The sequence below is a fragment of the Emys orbicularis genome, chromosome 1, assembly GCF_028017835.1.
Source record: "Emys orbicularis isolate rEmyOrb1 chromosome 1, rEmyOrb1.hap1, whole genome shotgun sequence".
In the NCBI taxonomy this organism is placed as follows: domain Eukaryota; kingdom Metazoa; phylum Chordata; order Testudines; family Emydidae; genus Emys; species Emys orbicularis.
The window spans coordinates 85,454,423-85,476,602 of record NC_088683.1 but is presented as its reverse complement, the minus strand read 5'-3'; the positions used below and the strand labels follow the sequence as shown (position 1 = coordinate 85,476,602).

The 22,180-nt window shown below is 39.9% G+C and overlaps 1 protein-coding gene across 1 annotated transcript in view; it reads left to right on the top strand.

Moving 5' to 3' along the window:
* Positions 1-22,180, top strand: part of EEA1 (early endosome antigen 1) — a 157,827-nt gene that overhangs the window by 102,464 nt on the left and 33,183 nt on the right. The window contains exons 12-19 of the mRNA XM_065403979.1: positions 741-1,079; positions 12,627-12,776; positions 14,204-14,323; positions 14,585-14,788; positions 17,127-17,327; positions 18,980-19,093; positions 20,377-20,532; positions 21,264-21,403. Of these exons, the coding sequence (XP_065260051.1) occupies positions 741-1,079; positions 12,627-12,776; positions 14,204-14,323; positions 14,585-14,788; positions 17,127-17,327; positions 18,980-19,093; positions 20,377-20,532; positions 21,264-21,403 (1,424 nt within the window). The remainder of the gene's footprint in view (positions 1-740; positions 1,080-12,626; positions 12,777-14,203; positions 14,324-14,584; positions 14,789-17,126; positions 17,328-18,979; positions 19,094-20,376; positions 20,533-21,263; positions 21,404-22,180) is intronic.

Sequence of the window (22,180 nt, the reverse complement as noted above, 5' to 3'; positions counted from 1 at the left end):
TCTTGAAAAAGTGAGGGTATGATGCCTTATACCAGTGGTTTTCAACCTGTGGTCCATGGACCCCTGTGGGTCCGCAGATTGTCTAAGATTTCCAAAGGGATCCGTACCTCCATTTGAAAATTTGTAGGGGTCCGCAAATGAAAAAAGGTTGACAACCACTGCCTTACACAGAATTACAGGTGAGGCAGTGGCCCACAAATTTAAACATACAGAGAAGTACATGAAAGGGTGAGGTACCTCTGACATACAAATAATTTTTAGCTGTCACAAAGCAATTTGCCAAACACATGCATGAGCTTGCAGTAACATAGAAGCTCAGTTGTTTCAGTAAAACAAATCAGTCTTCAAGATGTAGAAATAGTGGCAACTGAATCAGCTACCAGAAGACGAGGAAAAGGGCTTATATAAGGAGTAAAGGAAAAGTGTTAGTTTCAGTCCAGAAAGCAACTTTACTGAGCACAGTTTAAAATATATAGAGAGCAAGGGAGCCTGAAAATGGGAATTATAATTGTAATGGTATGCTATATGGACTCTGGCATTGACTGCTATAATATGAAATAGAAATTAAAATGTAGAATTATTGACAGACTTATTTCATGTCTCAACTCAATTTTGGAGATTATTATTGTGAGAGACTTGTTCATTGCTCTGGATAAACTCTTGTGAGGAAATGTGAGTAATAACAGTTGATCAGATGTAAGCAGAATTGTAATTTAATTTCCATTTAATTGCTGTTATAGAGTCTGACAGAAAAGCTGCTGAAGAAAGAACTTGATTACACCCAGTTAGAAGAAAGGCACTATGAAGAATCAGTGAGTAAAAAAAATATGCAGGCAAGCCTTCACCAAAAGGACCTGGACCTGGAGCAGCTTCGGGCAAGGCTGTCTGCCTCTGAAGCCTCATTGCAGAGATTACAGACAGAACTGGGGGAGAAGGGGGAAGCAAGCCACAAACTTAAGGAAGAATTGTCAGAAATAGAGACAAAGTATCAGCATCTCAAGGCAGAGTTTAAACAGCTACAACAGCAGAGAGAGGAAAAAGAACAACATAGCCTACAACTGCAGAGTGAGCTTAATCAGGTGTGGTGCCTTCAAAAACATTGTTTTCATTCATATTATTCTTCTCAATACTACACTTTTCCCTATATATTTGTGTATATGTAATATAGAGCTTCTGTGTGTGTCTGTGATATCTACATTTAAAATCTCCGGGAACTACAGTGCTCTGTGTGTGTGTGTACGCATTTGTTTATTGGAGGGGGGAAATGTAAACATGCTGCTAAATGTGTATTTCCTGGCTGTTATAAATGAAAAATAAATTTCAAGTGTCATGTTTTGGCACGTTAGAGAACTAAGCAAAGAACACAAAGAAAGATGAGGTAAAGGTAAAAGAGGGAGTACAGAAACTTACTCTGATCAGTACTGTCATACCTGAAACTAGTTATAGGGCCAGACACTTAGTTGGAGCAAGTTGGCGTAGAGTTGTGCTCGCTTACACCAGGTGAGGGTCTGGTCCATAATTCATATTGTTTTAGTTTTGTATCTCTAAGATTACTAATGCTGTCTGTTTAAAATAATTAAATTTTCTGCTCTGTGTGAAAGGAACCTCTAATTCCTTTAACCTTGTAAATAGTTCTTTATAAGTAGCTTTCCATTTTTTAAGAATAATACTCTTCTTAATCTAAATTAGCCGTAGAGCTTATTTCTTGTTTTCAGAGGGCTTGTCTGCATTGTGCCTTAATCCACATCAGCTGGAGTGTAAATTCTAATGCATGCTGCTGGGTCAGGAACTCACTGGCTCATCTGGACCCTGCTGGTGCACACTAAAAGTTCCCTAGTGCATGTTAATATAGTCCCATTTCAAACAGCAGTACATTAACATCCACTAAAGAACTTTTAGTGTGCACCTGCAGGGTCCACACAGGTCAGTTAGTGTGCAACATGCTGGTGCATGTTAGAATTTATACCCCAGCTGATGCAGACTAAAGGCACTGACTGGACAAGCCCTGAGAGTCAGAGAAATCAATAATTTCCAAATTCATCATGCCCTTACCCATGAATACGGATCTTGAGGCATATCTGTGATATTCCTCTCCTGTTGGGGGTTCTTAGGTAACTGACCATTGCACTATGTTTGGTGTCTCTCTGCACCCCCCCTTCCCCCTTTTTTTTTTGTTCTGATCACATTCTTTTCCTGACTCTAGGTGTGGAGTATTGGCAAAAGAAAATGCTACTTAGATTGCTTAGTTTACTTGCCAGATATGAAAGTGATCAAGCCTTCCTCATGTGTCTAAAAGTTTTGCAAGGCTGTAAATAACAAAGAGCAAGTAATATTGTTTCTGCTGGCTCAGAGTAGAGTAAGTTGTAATGGGATGAAGTAGTACAAAAGAAAGTTTTGGTTGAATATTGGGAAAGTTTCCTAGTTGTAAAGCTTGTTAGACTGTAGGATAGTATAGAAGAAGTAGTGGAAACCCCATCGTTTGATTCCTTAAAAAATGTACTAAGCAGTGAATGTATTATAGAGAAGAACTCTGCATGACTAGAGGAACAACATAAAGTCCTAATAGTTTTTTTCAATTTCTAATGTGTGGTTCTGTGATTTGAGCCTTTATATTGGAATGCATATAGTGAACAGTCCCATAGTCCTTTCACATGCTAAATCCTATGGAGTATAATCAGAGCTACTTTCATAGAGCGGTGGGATTGACCCACTATTATTCAATGTTAGATGAAAGTTGACTTTGAGGTGCAGTTTTGTTTTATCTTTGTTTTGTTGGGTGCCTCTTTGTGTGTAGTATGCAAGATCAGAGAGATGTTTGTGTTTCAAGAATCACACTCAATCCTTCAATAAGAAATCTGTGGTTCATTCCAGCTTGGTTTACTTTACTTTTAGGCCTGTGCTTTTACAGCTTTCCCTTTTTCATAAAGTAATTTAAATAAATATGTTGGCTTGATGCCCACCCACAAGCCTGTAATAAATTACACCTTAACCTATGCATGCATACTTTCTACTGGAATCTCCTGTGGTTTGGCAAGAATCCAAGTTTAATGGGGGGGAAAAAAAAAAAGGCTGATGCTTGGAGATGTGATGAAGTTTGAAGTTTGATCCATATGCTTAGGAATCCTGATGGGTGACATTGCAGCCATCTTCCTAGACTGCAAAGATTGCAATTTCCGAAAGCACAACCAACTGGCAGAGTTCAGCTGGAAACTGGTTTCAGACTAAGAGGGCGTGCTCCAGCTAAGTAGGGCTTGTGAAAGGATTTTTGGTGGGGAAAAGAAACTTGGATTGCCTAATAAATTTCTAGGAAAGGAAGTGTAGATGACACAAATCTGCCAGTGATACCATCAGAAGGGAATTCAGTCCAACCAAGAAAACCTGCCTGAAGGGGGATCACTGGAATTCCCAAGATTGTCTGTTGAGACCAGTGGTCCCCAAACTGTGAAGCACTCCCCTGTAGGGGGGCATGGAGGAATGTTTGGGGGGCATGTGTAGCGGGGCCCAGGCCAGCCCCCATGGGGGCGGAGAGGAAGCACCACCCATCCCTGCTCTGCCCCTAGCTCCCTTCCTGGCCGCGGCCCTGCTCCCGGGCCCCCTCTGGTTCCTGACCATGGCTCTGTGTGTGTGTGTGTGTGTGTGTGTGTGTGTATACCAGTTAGGGGGAGAGGGAAATCAGTAAAAAAAAAGTTTGGGGACCACTGATTTAGACATGGTGGAGGGAGGACTTCAGGGTGGATTGAGAGATTCTGAGTCTATTAATGATACAGTAACTGGTTACTCCTAGAAAGAGAGATTTGTCTTAGTTTTTCCAGTTTCTTCTCTAATCGCTTTGTACAGTTCCCATATATTTCATATTGTTGTTCACTTAACAGTCTTAGCTCATAGTTTTGAATATTGGAAATAGGTTTATAGCTATCTTTTTATTACCTTACCTGTGACTGGAGATGATCATTGCAAGGGTGTAACCTACTAGGGTATGTCTACACTGCAATTAACTGCCTGCAGCTGGCCTATGCCAGCTGACTCGGGCTCACAGGTCTCGGGCTCACAAGTCTCGGGCTAAAGGGCTGTTTAATTGTGGTCTAGATGTTTGGGCTCAGGCAGCAGGCTGAGCTCTGGGACCCTACCACCTCGTGGGGTCCTAGAGCCGGAGTTCCAGCCTAAGCCCAAACGTCTACACCGCAATTAAACAGATACCAGTTAAGATTCAGTCACAGAATACTTTTTTTCGCGTGTGAGATTTTACCTCAAATGAAGCTGAGGTTGTTGGTGTGTTGAAAGCTTTAATATCCTATCTGGTCCTAAAGTCAGCAGTGTTTCTTTTAATTTAAAATGAAATTAAAAAAATGAGAAATAGTATTTTAAATATTGAATTTTTGAAAGGTATCTTTATGTGTATGCAATGTAATTATTTTAATACATGGAATATAGCACACACAGTTCATTAGGATTAATCATTTCTTCGGGGCTGAAGGAAAATTTGTGGATGATCTGTTTACGGCAGTGGTGGGCAACCTGTGGGCCACATGCGGCCCATCAGGGTAATCTGATTGCGGGCCGCGAGACGTTCTGCTGACGTTGACCATCCGCAGGCATGGCCCCCTGCAGCTCCCAGTGGCCATGGTTCGCCATTCCCCACCGCTTCCCGCAGCTCCCATTGACTGGGAACAGCGAACTGCGGCCACTGGGAGCTGCGGGGGGCTGTGCCTGCGGACGGTCAACATCAGCAAAATGGCTCACATCCCGCAATCAGATTACCCTGTTGGGCCCCAGGTTGCCCACCACTGGTTTATGGCCACAGTTCGATTGTTCCTAACATGTTATTACGTGATATTGTTCATGATGTCATAATGAATTGCTATTTGCTGAATGGCTAAACATGGTTTATATGGTAACCCACCTCACTCTCTAGTGGAGAAAGCCCATGTGCCCTCTTATCAAAATTGTCTCAAACAGTTGTCGGCCGAGATCCTGGAGAGTTCCATGTGCTTCTGCAAGGTACAGGGCACCCTCAACTGCCATTCTAGCCAGCAGTTGGAGACCTCAGAACATTACAGGGTTATCCCTTAGTCTTCAGCAGGAAATGCTCATTACTTAAAACAGCAAGTCTGTGAGTGATGTTAACACTTCTGATACAGTAGTTTTAAAAAGTACGGTTTCTCTATTTTGTTTCCATTTTGCTTGATGATGACTGGAATGGGACTCTGACAGCATAGCTGATAGTTTCACTTGTTTATGGAGAACCCAAAATTGTGCGTTACAGAGAATATAAAAATATAACTTGGTCCTGGCCCTGATCTTGTAATGATTTGGATGGACCCATGTGCTTGCATGCAGCTCATTGCAGGATCAGGACTTAATTTTTTATGTGATGTGGTGAGCGAGAGTAACAAACAGTTGAGAGATGGGGGGTAGAAAAGAAAAGGGTTTCAATAAAAAGATGATCCAGTTTCTCAGTTTTTGATATGTGCACATCTCTGTGGATTGGTTAAGTGCATGTCTGTACAACATACTTTTTTGAGGTGACCTGACAGAAGTGGGTTTCACTGAGTTATTTGAAAGAGGAGAGGCTGATGGTTTGGTTAGGCAAACAGGGATTAGAAGAATGTTCAACACAAGGTGGTTTTGCATGAGGAAGGATCTGAGACAGTAATTGAGGGATGCGGAGTGGTGGGATGCAGGGGGAGAGGAGAAAAGGAAAATATAACCCTCTCTTTTCCTTAGAAGTGATAGCTGCTAATAAATATTGGTTTTATCATGCAACTTTGAACATGATAGCCTACTGATTGGTCAGACCTTTTTAACTCTAGAGATTTTTTTTCTTTATAAGTAAAATCAGTAATAAGTACATTCTACTCGCTATGGTAATGTCTTTAGTTATACAGCCCTATTAGCTTAAAGTTCATCACATGTCCACACTGCGCCACACCATTCCCCACAGAAGTCAATGGTTTAAGAGCTTTTGGCCATATACTCTGCCTCTTGCTTCTATAGACTAATGCATTTTGATCACATTGTATATTAAAGGGACCTTTATAAAGGTTAATAGTGTTTTTTAAATAAATGGTTAATCAATTTATATAGCTTGTTAGAATCCAATAGGTCAATAAGTTGCATATAACCATGGCTTGTAACCATCTATAGCCCCTTCTTCTAACATAGAATCATAGGACTGGAAGGGACCTTGAGAGGTCATCTAGTCCAGTCCCCTGGACTCATGGCAGGACCAAGTATTATCTAGACCATTCCTGACAGGTGTTTGTCTAACCTGCTCTTAAAAATCTCCAAGGATGGAGATTCTACAACCTCCCTAGGCAATTTATTCCAGTGCTTAACCACCCTGACCGGAAGTTTTTTCTAATGTCCAACCTAAACCTCCCTTGCTGCAATTTAAGCCCATTGCTTCTTGTCCTATCCTCAGAGGTTAAGAAAAACAATTCTTCTCCCTCCTCTTTGTAACAACCTTTTACATACTTGAAAACTGTTATCATGTCCCCTCTGTGTTCTCTTTTCCAGACTAAACAAACCCAACTTTCTCAATCTTCCCTCATAGGTAATGTTTTCTAGCCCTTTAATCATTTTTGTTGCTCTTCTCTGGACTCTTTCCAATTTGTCCACACCCTTCCTGAAAGGTGGCATCCAGAACTGGACACAATACTCCACTTGAGGCCTAATCAGCATGGAGTAGAGTGGAAGAATTCCTTCTCGTGTCTTGCTTACAACACTCTGCTAATACATCCCAGAACAATGTTTGCTTTTTTTGCAACAGCATTACAATGTTGACTCATATTTAGCTTGTGGTCCACTATGACCCCCCAGATCCCTTACCGCAGTACTCCTTCCTAGGCAGTCATTTCCCATTTTGTATGTGTGCAACTGATTGTTCCTTCCTAAACGGAGTACTTTGCATTTGTCCTTATTGGATTTCATCTTATTTACTTCAGACCATTTCTCCAGATCATTTTGAATTTTAATCCTAACCTCCAAAGCACTTGCAACCCCTCCCAGCTTGGTATCGTCCGCAAACTTTATAAGTATACTCTCTATGCCATTATCTAAATCATTGATAAAGATATTGAACAGAACCGGACCCAGAACTGATCCCTCCGGGGCCCCACTCATTATGTCCTTCCAGCATGACTTGAACCATTGATAACTACTCTCTGGTAAAGGTTTTCCAACCGTTTTGCACCCACCTTATAGTCGCTCCACCTAGATTGCATTTCCCTAGTTTGTTTATGAGAAGGTCATGCGAAACAGTATCAAAAGCTTTACTAAAGTCAAGATATACCTCGTCTACTGCTTTCCCCCTATCCACAAGGCTTGTTACCCTGTCAAAGAAAGCTATCAGGTTGGTTCGGTTTTTTTTTTTGACTCTCACTTATCACCTTATTATCTTCTAGATGTTCGCAAATTGATTGCTTAATTATTTGCTCCATTATCTTTCTGGGTACAGAAGTTAAGTTGACTGGTCTGTAATTCCTTGGGTTGTCCTTATTTCCCTTTTTATAGATTTTTTTATAGATTTATAACCATCTACAACACATGCTGCTCATGTCTCCAACAGGCTTATAAAACCTACTAATTATTTATTGAATATACATTGTTTATAAACATATGTGTTAAGAAAGTGTGACCTTCATTTCTGTAACATGTAAAATGTTAAATAAATAAATAGGATATCTCCATTAATTTATTTATTTATCTCCTAGAACTGGAAGGGACCTTGAAAGGTCATCGAGTCCAGCCCCCTGCCTTCACTAGCAGGACCAAGTTCTGATTTTGCCCCAGATCCCTAGGTGGCCCCCTCAAGGATTGAACTCATAACCTTGGGTTTAGCAGGCCAATGCTCAAACCACTGAGCTATCCCTCCCCCCTTTTTTGCTCAAACCACTGAGTTATCCCTCCCCCCAGTTGTTATACTTCTGCTGATTTTTTTTATTTCTGGAGCTTTCTTCCTACCTTTGGTGTTTTCTCCCAACATCCGGGTACAAATGACATCAGCGGTTAAGCTGTTGCTGCAAACTTTCCCAAGTTTGCTCAACTCTTGTGCATATTTTTAGAAGGAAATTACATTAGCAATTTACCACAATTTCTTGCCTCCAATCACACACACAAATTACTAGTGTTACTATGTCACAATTACTAATAGTCCATCACCCACAGGTGGAATGATTTTTAATTTACAGTGGTTAATAGTGTGGACTTATAAAGGGAAATAACTTAGCTTCAGATATTTTTATCCACTGATGTAAGTGCTCCAGTTAGGTGGAAGTAATTTTTCTACTGTAAGGTCTGACCCATTCAATGTTTTGCATTGAAATACTTCTGTCTTACTCTGTAGTTACCTGTTGCTCCTAAATCCACAAAATGGAAGCTCACATGTATATGTCGGTTGGGATTCAGTAGTGTGTAGGAGTGGGCAGGAGGTAACTAATAGCCTAAAATAACAGCTTGAGGTTTCAGAGGGAAGAAAAATTTGTTTGAATGGATGCCTGTTTATAGCAAATAACTGTAAAGAAAGCCCTCAGCTCCTTTAGCTGATGACAGCGTCATAGAATCATAGAATATCAGGGTTGGAAGGGACCTCAGAAGGTCATCAGTCCAACCCCCTGCTCAAAGCAGGACCAATCCCCAACTAAATCATCCCAGCCAGGGCTTTGTCAAGCCTGACCTTAAAAACCTCTAAGGAAGGAGATTCCATCACCTCCCTAGGTAAGCCATTCCACTGCTTCACCACCCTCCTAGTGAAAAAGTTTTTCCTAATATCCAACCTAAACCTCCCTCACTGCAACTTGAGACCATTACTCCTTGTTCTGTCATCTGCTACCACTGAGAACAATCTCCATCCTCTTTGGAACCCCCTTTCGGGTAGTTGAAAGCAGCTATCAGATCCCCCCTCATTCTTCTTTTCTGCAGACTAAACAATCCCAGTTCCCTCAGCCTCTCCTCATAAGTCATGTGCTCCAGCCCCCTAATCATTTTTGTTGCCCTCCACTGGATTCTTTCCAATTTTTCCACATCCTTCTTGTAGTGTGGGGCCCAAAACTGGAAACACTACTCCAGATGAGATCTCACCAATGCCGAATAGAGTGGAATGATCACGTCCCTCGATCTGCTGGCAATGCTCCTACTTATACAGCCCAAAATGCCATTAGCATTCTTGGCAACAAGGGCACACTGTCAACTCATATCCAGCTTCTCGTCCACTGTAACCCCTAGGTCCTTTTCTGCAGAACTGCTGCCTAGCCATTCGGTCCCTAGTCTGTAGCAGTGCATGGGATTCTTCTGTCCTAAGTGCAGGACTCTGCACTTGTCCTTGTTGAACCTCATCAGATTTCTTTTGGCCCAATCCTCTAATTTGCCTAGGTCCTTACTTTGTACTCTCCGGGGAAGTTTCCCATGCATCAGCCGATCCAAGAGATGGGTTACAAGTCCTATGGAAGGAGCTGGGGAGTAAGCTACAAAAGGGCATGTGACCACAGGACACGCCTAAAGATCTAGCACATCTTATAGAGAGAGTCCATACATCAGCCTCCCTTGTAGTGGAGGAATGCCAGGCGCTCATGGTGAGCTGAAAACACAAGTTCCACTCGCCCAGATAATGCAGAACACCATGATATTGGAACCAGTGTAGCCAGTAAAAACTTAGAACATGGGCCATTGGAGAGCATGGGAATGCTGATTTACTGTGAGCTCTATGTAAGATGTTGGTTCAGCCATTGCTATTTTACATGATAAATATCACTGCTCTACAGCCAAAATGCTTCTGAAATAAATGTAGTCAAACTTTACTAATTCTGGGTCACTGAGAACGAAAATGATGCTTAAAATTCTTGATTGGCTCTAGTTTTCAAGATATGCTATTGGGTCAGTATATACGACCCTTGACTTGGGAATGGCGGAGGATAAGTGAGTTATAAAGGGAAGGGATCTCAATTTAAACCAGAAATGACTAAAATACATCTTTGACTGGATCTATGAATAAATCTATGACTGGGTTTGGACAGTACTTGCTTTTTAGGCAAAACAATGAATGATGCAATCTGAAGCTGGTATTGCATCATACATGATATGAATTGCATCATGTTATTCCTAGAAGTCGTGGATGATGCAATCATAACAAAGCTTACATCACTCTGCTGAACAAATTGCCCTATATCAGCTCTAGAAATCATACAGTGTCGTGCTCTCTTATTTGTCAGTGTTTGATTTTGCAAAGGGACACATTTCTGTTTAGCCAAAGTGAGCAGAGATGCCTCGTACTTGTGTGAACAGTGCAGATAACTTCTGCTATGTTTGTGGTGAAGTGACTTTTGCATCGCAAAAGCGCAGTATAACCACTATGGTTAAGAAAGCCTATCACCTTTATTTTGGCTGCAAAATTGGAGATCAGGACAAGAGGTGGGCCCCACACATATGCTGCAACACTTGTGCAACAAATCTTCGCCAGTGGTTGAACAGGAAAAGGAAATCTATGCCTTTTGCAGTGCCAATGATTTGGAGAGAGCCAACAGATCATACCAGCAATTGTTACTTCTGCATGGTGCCTCCAGTTGGGAAAGGTGTGTCAAAGAAGAAAAAGTGGACTGTGCATTATCCAAACATTCCATCAGCTATAAGCCCAGTACCCCACGGAGAAGGACTGCCGGTTCCTGATGCACCAGAATCATTCTCACTTGAGTCAGACGAGGAAGAGGATGAAACTTCTGGTCCTGAACCATCAATGTCACAGGACCCACATTTTCTCCCATCCTCCTCCTCTGAACTACACCTCATAACACAAGGTGAACTGAATGATCTTGTCAGGGATTTGGAACTACCCAAGAGTAAGGCAGAGCTGTTGGGCTCCAGACTACAGCAGTGGAATCTCCTGGCAGGCGATGTTAGGGTTTCCATGTTCCGTGACCGTCAAAAGGATCTTGTCCCATTCTTCTTCATGGAAGGTGATCTTGTAGCCTGCAACAACATCGATGGTGTGATGGCAGCCCTCAACATCGTTCACGATCCAGATGAGTGGAGACTGTTCATTGACTCATCGAAGACGAGTCTTAAAGCTGTTTTACTGCAGAATGGCAATGTTTTGCCATCAATTCCAGTTGGTCATGCAGTCCATATGAAGGAAACCTATGACAACATGAAACAACTTTTGAGGTGCATAAACTATGACCAACATCAGTGGCAGCTTTGTGGCGATTTGAAGGTTGTTGCTCTCTTGCTTGGTCTGCAGACTGGATACACAAAGTACTGCTGTTTTCTCTGCGAATGGGATAGTCGTGCAAGAGATTCCCACTACATCAAGAAAGATTGGCCACTCCGACAGTCATTGGAGCCTGGGAGGAAAAGTGTTCAGCATCCACCACTTGTTGAATCAAGGAAGATTTTGTTACCACCCTTACCCATCAAGCTGGGTCTGATGAAGAACTTTGTCAAGGCCATTGACAAAACACAAGCAGCTTTCAAGTACCTCCGTGGAAAATTTCCAAGGTTAAGTGAAGCTAAGATAAAGGAAGGTGTCTTTGTTGGTCCTCAGATTCGTGAACTTCTTCGAGATGATGCATTTGACCATGCACTGCGTGGCAAGGAAAAGACGGCATGGAAAGCCTTCCAGTTAGTGGCAATAAATTTTCTCGGAAACAACAAGGCAGACAACTACAGGTTGTTGGTGGAAAACCTCCTCAAGGCATACAAAAGCCTTGGTTGCAACATGTCACTAAAGATACATTTTTTGCACTCTCATCTAGATTTTTTTCCACCGAACTGCGGAGCAGTGAGCAACGAGCACAGCGAGCGATTTCACCAGGACATTGCAACAATGGAGAAACGCTATCAGGGCAAATGGAGCCCATCAATGCTTGCAGACTATTGCTGGACAGTGACAAGAGATGCTCCATTTAATGAATACAAGAGACAAGCCAAGAAGCGCCGAGTAGACACTGAATAGGACTAAACTATGTACAGAATAGTTTTTTGCCTTTTGTTTCATAATAAATTTTATTTATATAACCCTTTTGCTGATTTTTCAAGTGTTACATAAACAGGACAGGTGAAATATTATCATGTAAAGCAACCATAAACACATGAAAAGACCTAGGTTTACAATTTATGATTAAAACTCTACTATCTACACAATATACATAGACCTAAAATGTAAAAACTTAAATATCTTAGAAACAGTAGCCAATCAGTTGTTTTAATTGTCATATTTGAATTCAGCACATCAAAATACATAATAAATAGCACATTTTATCTCTGAAGCAGACGACTTCTCAAAAATTGTAGACCAGTGTATTTTATGCATTTGGTGGGGGATGGAATTTAATCCTGGTTTTTCTCTGCGTAAGGCCACATAGCTCATATAGAGGGGCTTCTATAAAGGGGTGAGGCTGCTTCTTCATAGCCTCACTTCCCACCTTCTGAACATACCACCCCTTTTGAGCCTATGTTCCTGCATGTGCACGTGGCTGGTATGATTTAGCTCAGGTATATGAAAATAATTCCCAAGATGTTTTAGTCATACCATTCTTGTGTGATTAAAAGCATGATGAAAATTACTATATTGTGTGGATAATGAGTCTGAAGTACAGTGTAGTGGCTGGAAAACTGAGACCAGTATTTTCTTCCAGTTGCACAGTAAACTTCTGGAGACAGAGCGCCAGCTAGGGGAAGCACATGGTCGACTTAAAGAACAGAGACAACTCTCTAGTGAAAAACTGATGGACAAGGAACAGCAGGTGGCTGATCTGCAGTTAAAACTGTCTCGTGCTGAAGAGGAGGTAGGAGTGATACACGTGATCAGATTTCACCTTCGTTGTAGTGATGGTTTGTGTATTCTACTTGCAACCTCCTTCTCATGTTGGTGTTTATAGAGTTTGTGTCCAGCTGACAGCTTTGACTACGTTTGTTAAAACGTAATTGCATTTTTTAAAAATCCTCATTAAAAAAAATCCACTATTTTTCTTTTGGCAAAATAGTCTATAGGACAGTTACTTTTTTGTTTTTAGAAGGCTAAGAATTATTTCCTTGCCTAGAGCCTAAATGTGCGAGGTGCTTTACAGACAAATAAAGGATATAGCCCAGGCACTTGAGGACTTTGAGGCTAAGGGTCTGAGCATGCAAAAAGATCCCCATGCACAGAAACTTATGCCGTGCATAGCAGAGTTTTGTGTATGCATATATTTTTATGGGATCAGGGTCCAACTGAAGAAGTAATTGACATAACGTGATTACAGTGAATAATGTGTAGGGGGGAATTGGTGTCAGAAAACAGTAATTTTACTACTCTATTAATAGGTTAAGTTTTTTTTGCAATAGGGCTCTACCTTAGTAACAAATATTTGTTGTTGACCTGTTTATATTAGCTATATGCAGACGTGCCAAATATCTAAGATTGGTACATTTTCAAAGTTTTACACTGCAGTTTAGCAGACACCTCCACTCTTAGACTTTAATGACAGTCATACAGCTAACACTGTGCAATGCTTTGCATGTTGGCTCCAGAAAGTCTGTTAAGGTAAGTAGAGCATAAGGGCAGGTGTATACTTAAAACGCTGCATCAGCACAACTGCATCGATGCAGCTGCGCTACTGTAGCGCTTTAATGAAGACGCTCTGTGCTGATGGGAAAGAGCTGTCCCATCGGCGTAGTTAATCCACCTCCCTTAGAGGCAGTAGCTATGCTGACAGAAGAAGGTCTCCCACCGACATAGCGCTGTCTAAACCGGGGATTAGGTCTGTATAACTACGTTGCTCAGGGGTGTGGATTTTTCACACCTCTGAGCGACGTAGTTATACCAGTGCAAGTCTGTAGAGTGGACCAGCCCTAAGTTGCTACTAAAACTGCTAATGATAATTAGCACTTAGTATACTTTATGAATATAAATTACTTCGACTACCTTATCCATAGGAAAAAAGACTAAATCTCCTTTAACAGTTTGGTGTTAAGATGTAAAATAATGCATGTCTGACACTTGAGATAATTTTTGTTATTTAGAATTTGCCTACTGTCAGTGTTGAGAAGTACTTCAGTGCTGTGTTCGTTCTTTGCTATAGAATTGGTATGACAAATTACTACTTTTACATCTGTTTGAAATGTTAAATTGTTTAGTGTAGTCTTTCAGTATTAGAGTAAATGATAAATGTTATTGAACTACTGAATTGTGCTTGTCAGTTTTCAGTCAACAGTCCGTGACTGTTTTTTTAAGCTAAAGGAAAAAGCAGCAAATTGCACCGAATTACAGCATCAGTTAGATAAAGCAAAACAGCAGCATCAGGAGCAACAAACTCTTCAGCAAAGCACTACAGCAAAACTCCGAGAAGCCCAGGTAAAAAAAACCAAACCCACACATTCTTTTCAAACTAGTGTACTGCAGCAGTTAATATTGCCGGTGCATTGCCACATGTAAGCTGCATGATTTCCTAATGTATAACATTATCTTTTTTTAATTAAATAACATTAAAGGAATTTATAATTTCAAAATAGAATATGTAGTAAGTATTTGTGAAATTTGATATCTAACATTTCATGCATCAGGAATAACTTTTAAGGTCCCTATACTTAAAGAAACTATTTAATGCATTTTTAGAATGATTTGGAACAAGTACTGCGTCAGATAGGAGATAAGGACCAAAAAATTCAAAACCTTGAGGCCTTGCTACAAAAGAGTAAAGAGAACATCACCCTGTTAGAAAAAGAAAGAGAGGACTTGTATGCAAAAATTCAAGCAGGGGAAGGAGAAACTGCAGTTCTTAACCAGCTGCAAGAGAAAAATCATACTTTGCAAGAGCAGGTAAGAAATGCAAAAGCCTCCAATACCCTTAAGAAAGTTTGTGTAAGAAGAGTCTCCTTTGTTTCTGTCTCCCAGTCTGCAGCTTCAGCCTCCACTGTACTTCGCTCTTTCTTGGATACTGTATTGCTTTAGCATCTCTTTATAAAATTCACAAATTTCTGTGACTCCCTTCCCCCCCCTTCTTGTTCTGATAGCAATACATTTTGGTGCTTCACATCCAGGTGCACAAGTTGCGCACTTGGATATGAAGGATGGTGTGCATACAGATAATCAAAATGACTTATTATTATTTTTTCTTACCTCTGTGGAAATCTAATTGATAACATATTTGAACAAGAAAACACATAACATACACTGAATATGATTTAATGAAAAGATCTTTGAAGTTGGAATTTACAATCACAGTGTACCATCTGAAAGGTACATTATTAGATATTGTTAAGGTATTTTTAAAGTAATTTTAGCTGCATACTCTTTTAAAATATATATGTGTATGTATATACACACACATATATTTTTAAAAAAGCTATGCTGGAATTAGTACTACTTGTGCATACAATTTTTATTTCATATTTTTGCAAAAGGTAACATGATTGTATGTTAGTGACTCTTTTTTGTACTTTGAGGAATTTTTTTAGTATACTGTTTAAAATATCAGTATGGTAATATTGTTGCACACTTACTAACAAAGGTTATTAGAACACCGTGTTCTCCTTTCCCAGCATATGTGCAACACATTACTAGTAATTAGAGCTGAATGTGAGTTCTCTGGCATATAGTCCATAGTGTATGCTACTGGTACAAATAAGATAGAAATGTACTAGTTCCCAATACCAGCTGTTACCTGTTTGTAAGGGAAGGAACACCTGTGTCTTTTATGAGCTACTTGAAAAATATTTTGGTAGCAAACACATGTCAATTTTTTGTGAGTAATTAATGGATGTTTTTTGCCATACTTGCTGTAAACTTATAATAAAACATACACAATATATAGAATACTAATATGAATTAAATGGAGTTCAATTCATGTTTATTGCAGACATAGAGCTTTGAAACTAGCAAAGATTAAATTGATAGGGATATATTATTTTCTGGATGGCCACATGTAACTCACATTAGTGTTAATGGTAATGTGGAAATACCCTTATCCTGAAGAGTTTATAATCCAAGGTACTGATCATATGAACATTTATACACATGTCAGTGGGACTACTCATGTTGTGTAAAGTAAAGCAAGAGCATAAGTGTTTGCAGGGTCAGGCCTTAAGAAGACAGGTGAAACGTGAAGGGTGGAGGGAGAGGGATACAATCAAATATATATAATTTTCTATTAATGGATTTACTTGTAAATTCTTGGCAATTACATTCTATATTCAAGGAGCAAGTGCTGTATGTTGCATTTTTCATACTGTTATGAGCTGGGAGAAACCTTGTGTGTCAAGCTAAAACCTCATTCAAATTGATGAGTGAACATGCAAAATGAAGCCCAATAGCATCTGCCCAGAATCTAGCACCATGTGGGTGGAGGTTTTACTGGGTATTATGACCAGGAGTGTGTGGGAGAAAGTAAGGGTGAGAGCACAGAGAAATAGAGAGCAGACAAGAACAGAGAGAAGGAGAGGCAAGAAAGCCAAGCAGGAGCCTGTGACCATGAAAAAAGCTAGAGAGCTTTTGGATTGGTGTTGGCTAAAGGGGTTTGTGGGTTATAAGCTTAGAAACTGCTCCTTTTGTTCTTGGCTCCCTCTGTATTCAGAGGCCCATCACTTTGTACAGTCCTTCCAATAAACAGGACCGCAGCAAATAAAATACCATCAAATTATACTTCCAGCTGGAACATCCCCAGGGCCCCAAACTAACTATCCACTCAGGTGGAAAAGAGGCAATAATACATAACCAAAGGGTTGAATCCAGGCCTTCAATGCAAAGCTCAACTCAGCCTAACTATTGAACCACAATTGGTGCCTCCATGATGTGTTTATATTATTTTTCTTATAAATAAAGCAAGAGTCAACCATCCTCATCTGTCTCTCAACCTAGCCAACACTAACTGGGCACACACAAAAGGATACACGCTCACAGTGTTATATGAGAGTGATCATGCTTGCTGGCTTTGAATTTCTTGTCAAAATAGTTCTGCTTTTAAAAGTTGGGGTCACTCACGTATTGCACACAAAAAATAAATGCATTGTTGTTGTCCAGAAAGAGAAACTTTGTAGAATCAATAAGTGAAGAAGTTGATCAGTATTGGGGCTTCATAACCAAGACAACATGTTTTGAATTTTAGGGTGTTTTTAATTTTGCCTTTGGACTTTTAATTGGCAGCTTATTTATATTGTAGGTAACTCAGCTAACAGAAAAGCTGAAGAATCAATCGGAAAGCCATAAACAAGCCCAAGAGAATTTGCATGAGCAGGTGCAAGAGCAGAAGGCATATCTGAGAGCTGCTCAAGACCGTGTGCTCTCCCTAGAAACAAGCATTGGTGAACTAAATAGTCAGCTAAATGAAAGCAAAGAGAAAGTATCCCAGCTTGATTTACAGGTAATTTGCCTTTGTACTATATCCTAATGAAAAAAAATCCATCTGCACTTCATCATGGAAAAAGGTGGCCTTTGTTGAATATACAAGGCTAGTAGGCTAAGATTCTACTAAAGTTTGCTTGTTTTGTGAGCAACAAATGGCCAAATAAAGTGCAATAAGCAAGATATGATCCAGCAAGACATCAGCGGTTCTAAGATACAAGGATTGCAGCCAAAAAACAAAAACAAAAACCACACACACACACCAAAAAGAACACGACCACCACCAAGGAATCAACGAAGGAGAAGTTATGTCTCCTTAAAAGACTCAGACTTGCTGTGTGCATTAAGGCTAAGAAGCCTATCTGAAAACTGTTTTAATGGTGCTACAGTCCACATGCCAGGGTGATTTCCCTTGACTAAAAGGAGAACTGGATTGGACCCCATAACTCAGGGTATATCTACACTTATCGTGGATCGACGCTGCGGCGATCGATCCACTGGGGGTCAGTGTAGTGGGTCTAATGAAGACTTGCTAAATCAACCGCAGATTGCTCTCCCATCAACTCCGGTATTCATAGATTCATAGATTCTAGGACTGGAAGGGACCTCGAGAGGTCATCGAGTCCAGTCCCCTGCCCGCATGGCAGGACCAAATACTGTCTAGACCATCCCTGATAGACATTTATCTAACCTACTCTTAAATATCTCCAGAGATGGAGATTCCACAACCTCCCTAGGCAATTTATTCCAGTGTTTAACCACCCTGACAGTTAGGAACTTTTTCCTAATGTCCAACCTAGACCTCCCTTGCTGCAGTTTAAGCCCATTGCTTCTTGTTCTATCCTCAGAGGCTAAGGTGAACAAGTTTTCTCCCTCCTCCTTATGACACCCTTTTAGATACCTGAAAACTGCTATCATGTCCCCTCTCAGTCTTCTCTTTTCCAAACTAAACAAACCCAATTCTTTCAGCCTTCCTTCATAGGTCATGTTCTCAAGACCTTTAATCATTCTTGTTGCTCTTCTCTGGACCCTTTCCAATTTCTCCACATCTTTCTTGAAATGCGGTGCCCAGAACTGGACACAATACTCAGCTGAGGCCTAACCAGAGCAGAGTAGAGCGGAAGAATGACTTCTCGTGTCTTGCTCACAACACACCTGTTAATACATCCCAGAATCATGTTTGCTTTTTTTGCAACAGCATCACACTGTTGACTCATATTTAGCTTGTGGTCCACTATTCCACCAGAACAAGAAGCATAAGGTAAGTTGATGGGAGAGTTTCTCCCGTCGACCCAGCGCAGTGTAGACACTGCAATAAGTCAACCGAAGCTACATCGACTCCAGCTATGTTATTCATGTAGCTGGAGTTGCGTAACTTAGGTGGACGTAACCCCGTAGTGTAGACCTGCCTTCAGAGAAGAACAATTATTCGTAACTTTATTTTATTTTGTTCCATTTTGTCTTCAGCTGTCTAAACTTTGTTGATAACTTGTGGTTTAGCTATGATTTCTGTGTCCAACATTTCATCATGTCAGAATTACTAATAATTAGCAATAAATAGCTAGTATTAAAGCGCTTGTTAGTAGGAAGAAAATTTGAGTTAAAAGCAGCTGCAATCAAGAATTCTTTATGATCTTCACATTGCAAACATTGTAACACTCTTCTTTTCAGATAAAAGCAAAGACTGAATTACTGCTTTCAGCAGAAGCATCAAAAGCCGCTCAAAGAGCAGATCTTCAGAATCATTTGGACACAGCCCAGAATGCACTGCAAGATAAACAACAGGTAGGAGAAATTAATGCTACTAGATCATCTAAGATAACCTTCATACAAAACCAAAAGGACAATTTGATTTGGGAAAAAAAATCAAAGTCCTTGTGGATTTGCATTTGCGTTGGAGATATTATTCAGAATTTGAATATGTAATATATTTTGTCCTGTTTGCTATAAGCAGGGCCCTGTATATTGTAATGTATGGAATTGACTGTGAAATCCACCCCTGCTGCAGAAATGTACTCTAGAATCTAAGCTTCCATGTTACAATAGAATAGTTTCTAACCTGTGTGATTATGAAGAGAGACTTTACAAAGTATACTGAGTGTAAAACAAAGCAATGTTGTTTTTCTGGAGTCTGCAGATTCAAGATAAAAAAAACAGACTTCAGCTAAATGAAGAAACATACTTTTTTATTCCAAAATAAGTGTGTACACACACACACTTGCATTAAAATAAAAAAGGGATGAATTAAAACCAATTTAGTTACTTTGGTGAAAGTCTGTGTGCACTCCATCCCTAAATCAGCACATCTCATTGGGGTGCTAATATTGAAAACGAATGATAAATTAACTGTCAACATGGTTAATTGTTTTGCTGCTGATTATTTCAGTAAAAACATTCACAATTTCAAACCACTTCCAAAAGTAACACCAGCTCCCGTGCCTTCTCGGGTGGGGAATTGAATATTAACATAAATAGCACAAGTCCTTCTGTAGTGATTTTCATTTTCATATTTAATTAATTAAAAATCTCCCAGATTTTATTTTAAATGAAGCTGCTGTCGAATTTGTCAGTCTCTTGCATCAGTGTGTCGCATAAGTTAGGTCCAGCTCACCATAAAACGTGTGGTCTTTTGACTATCAGCAGTATGTGTTCCGTTTCTGGTAGAAAATAATATTGTTCCATGTTGAACCAATAGTTTTCAAACTATGATCCGTAAGCCATTGGTGTCTGTGGAGAGTTGACTGGTCACATGGTATTGGATGTCCTTGTTCCTGCTAAATTTAATCTACTGCTACAAATAGGTTAATATTATGTTCCCGTGCACACAATAGCAAAAAATTGAAAAAATTTTTGCTCATGAAAAAGTTCTGCCTTAAAAGCAATTTGAAAAGAATAAGCTATTAAATATGCTGTTTTTCTCCAGTATAACATGTGCATTTTTAAAAATTTCATATGAACATTTTAGACAAGTAAATATTTAGGCATGTGTTTAGAGAACTCTTTAATAATTTAAAAAATACTCATCCTTTAATAAAAGTAACCATTTTCAATTATATTTTACTTCATAGGAGTTAAATAAGGTCAACACTCAGTTAGATCAGGTTACAGCTACGCTGCAGGACAAGCAAGAATATTGTACACAGCTGGAAGCCAATCTTAAAGAGTATAAAGAGAAACGTCTTTATTTAGAACAGAAAATGGAGGAGCTAGAGGGACAGCTTAAGGTTTGTATTCAGAAATGAAGAACCTGAGTTTATAAAACTAGTTTTCACCATGTAAAGCAACAAAATTGTTTCATAATGCATGGTAACAGCAGTGCGGAAATTGCAGGAGGAGGATGGCCAGCCACCTAAAAAGTGGTGTAGATAGTATTCTCTTTTCCCAGTGTTTCCTTTTTCAGCTGATGAATGAGAAAGTGGGGTTATGCCATAACTGCCTCCACTGCCCCAGCCTCCTTCCCCTCCAATTGGTACCCTAAATATAATTCATGGAGAATATTAAGAGATGAGACATAGACCACTTCCTAATTTCAGAGCTCTCATATTTGTGGTTATATAAACTTCAAGTAACTTTATTCAAGTGCATAAGTGTTTGCAGGATCAGACCCTAATGTACACACATCTTCAGTATATTACATTTGAGGCAGGAGGCAAAAAGCTAGAATACAGTAACATGAGAAGTGTATACAATTGCACAGAGCTGGAGTATGTTCCGTTTATAAATTATTGGGTTATTTTTAGATTACAGTATTTTAAGCGTCTTACAGATATTTGAATACATTAAAATATAGAAGTATGTTTAATTTTAAATGTACGTGAAGACTAGGGGTGTAGTCTCCTTACCCCTGCTGTAGCCCCTTTATACGTGGAGGTTGGAGGTATTTATGAACAATTGAGTGAATTTTCACTCTGGTGGTTGTGTAATGGTAACTGTAGCTTTTTCTTTTCTTTTACAGAAACTTGAAGCTGACATTCTTGAGGTTAAAGCAAGCAAAGAACAAGCTCTTCAGGAGCTACAACAGCAACGGCAGCAGTGTACAGAACTAGGCCTCAGAACAACAGAACTGACTAAACAGCTTGAAGCAGAAAGAGAAGTGTATGCTAACAGTGTTTAATGCATTACTTTTCAGACCTAGAGACCTAGATTCAAATTTGAATTGTTCTATAAGAACAAACAAATGCATGTTTATACTCTTAGACTAGAATTGAAATTATTATTCACCTTCATGATCACCAGACCTCACCTAAAACACTAGAGTAACCCTACATCTCAGTGGGGGCTTCTGCATCTTTTCCCCCACAGGGGAGAGAAGCATTGCCTTGTTTGACTTGCACTTCAGCCATCAGCCTTCACCCCATAGATGAGTCACCAAGTACTGTGACTTAACCTGAGTGGGTTGAGATGCACCCAGTGTACTTCCTCCATCTCTTCTGTACACTCTGTCTAGATCCCGCTTGTTGTATCAGCAGCAGAAAGCTGGTCATCAGCAAACAACCTTTCACTGTTATACCACCCTCTGAAAAATTAGGGGGTCCTTCCCAGCATGGGGCTCAGATCTCTAATATGTATATAAATGAGATATTCATCATCACCACCTATATCTGATATATGGGTAAGAGGAGGTTATATTGTCATAGAACAAATGAGAATATTGGAATTCATATGCTTGACTAAGCGGATTTAAGTTTTGTGTGATCAATGGGTAAGGGAGATTCAACCCATAGGTGGAAAGTTAGTGGGGATACAGGATAGCATTAAAGCTGGTGTGGGAATCTTATTGCAAATGCAATTTCTCCAGCACTTAGCACAAACAAAAACTACTACAAAATATATTTGGTAATGTTGTTGTGTTGAAGGTCAGTCTCTCAACTT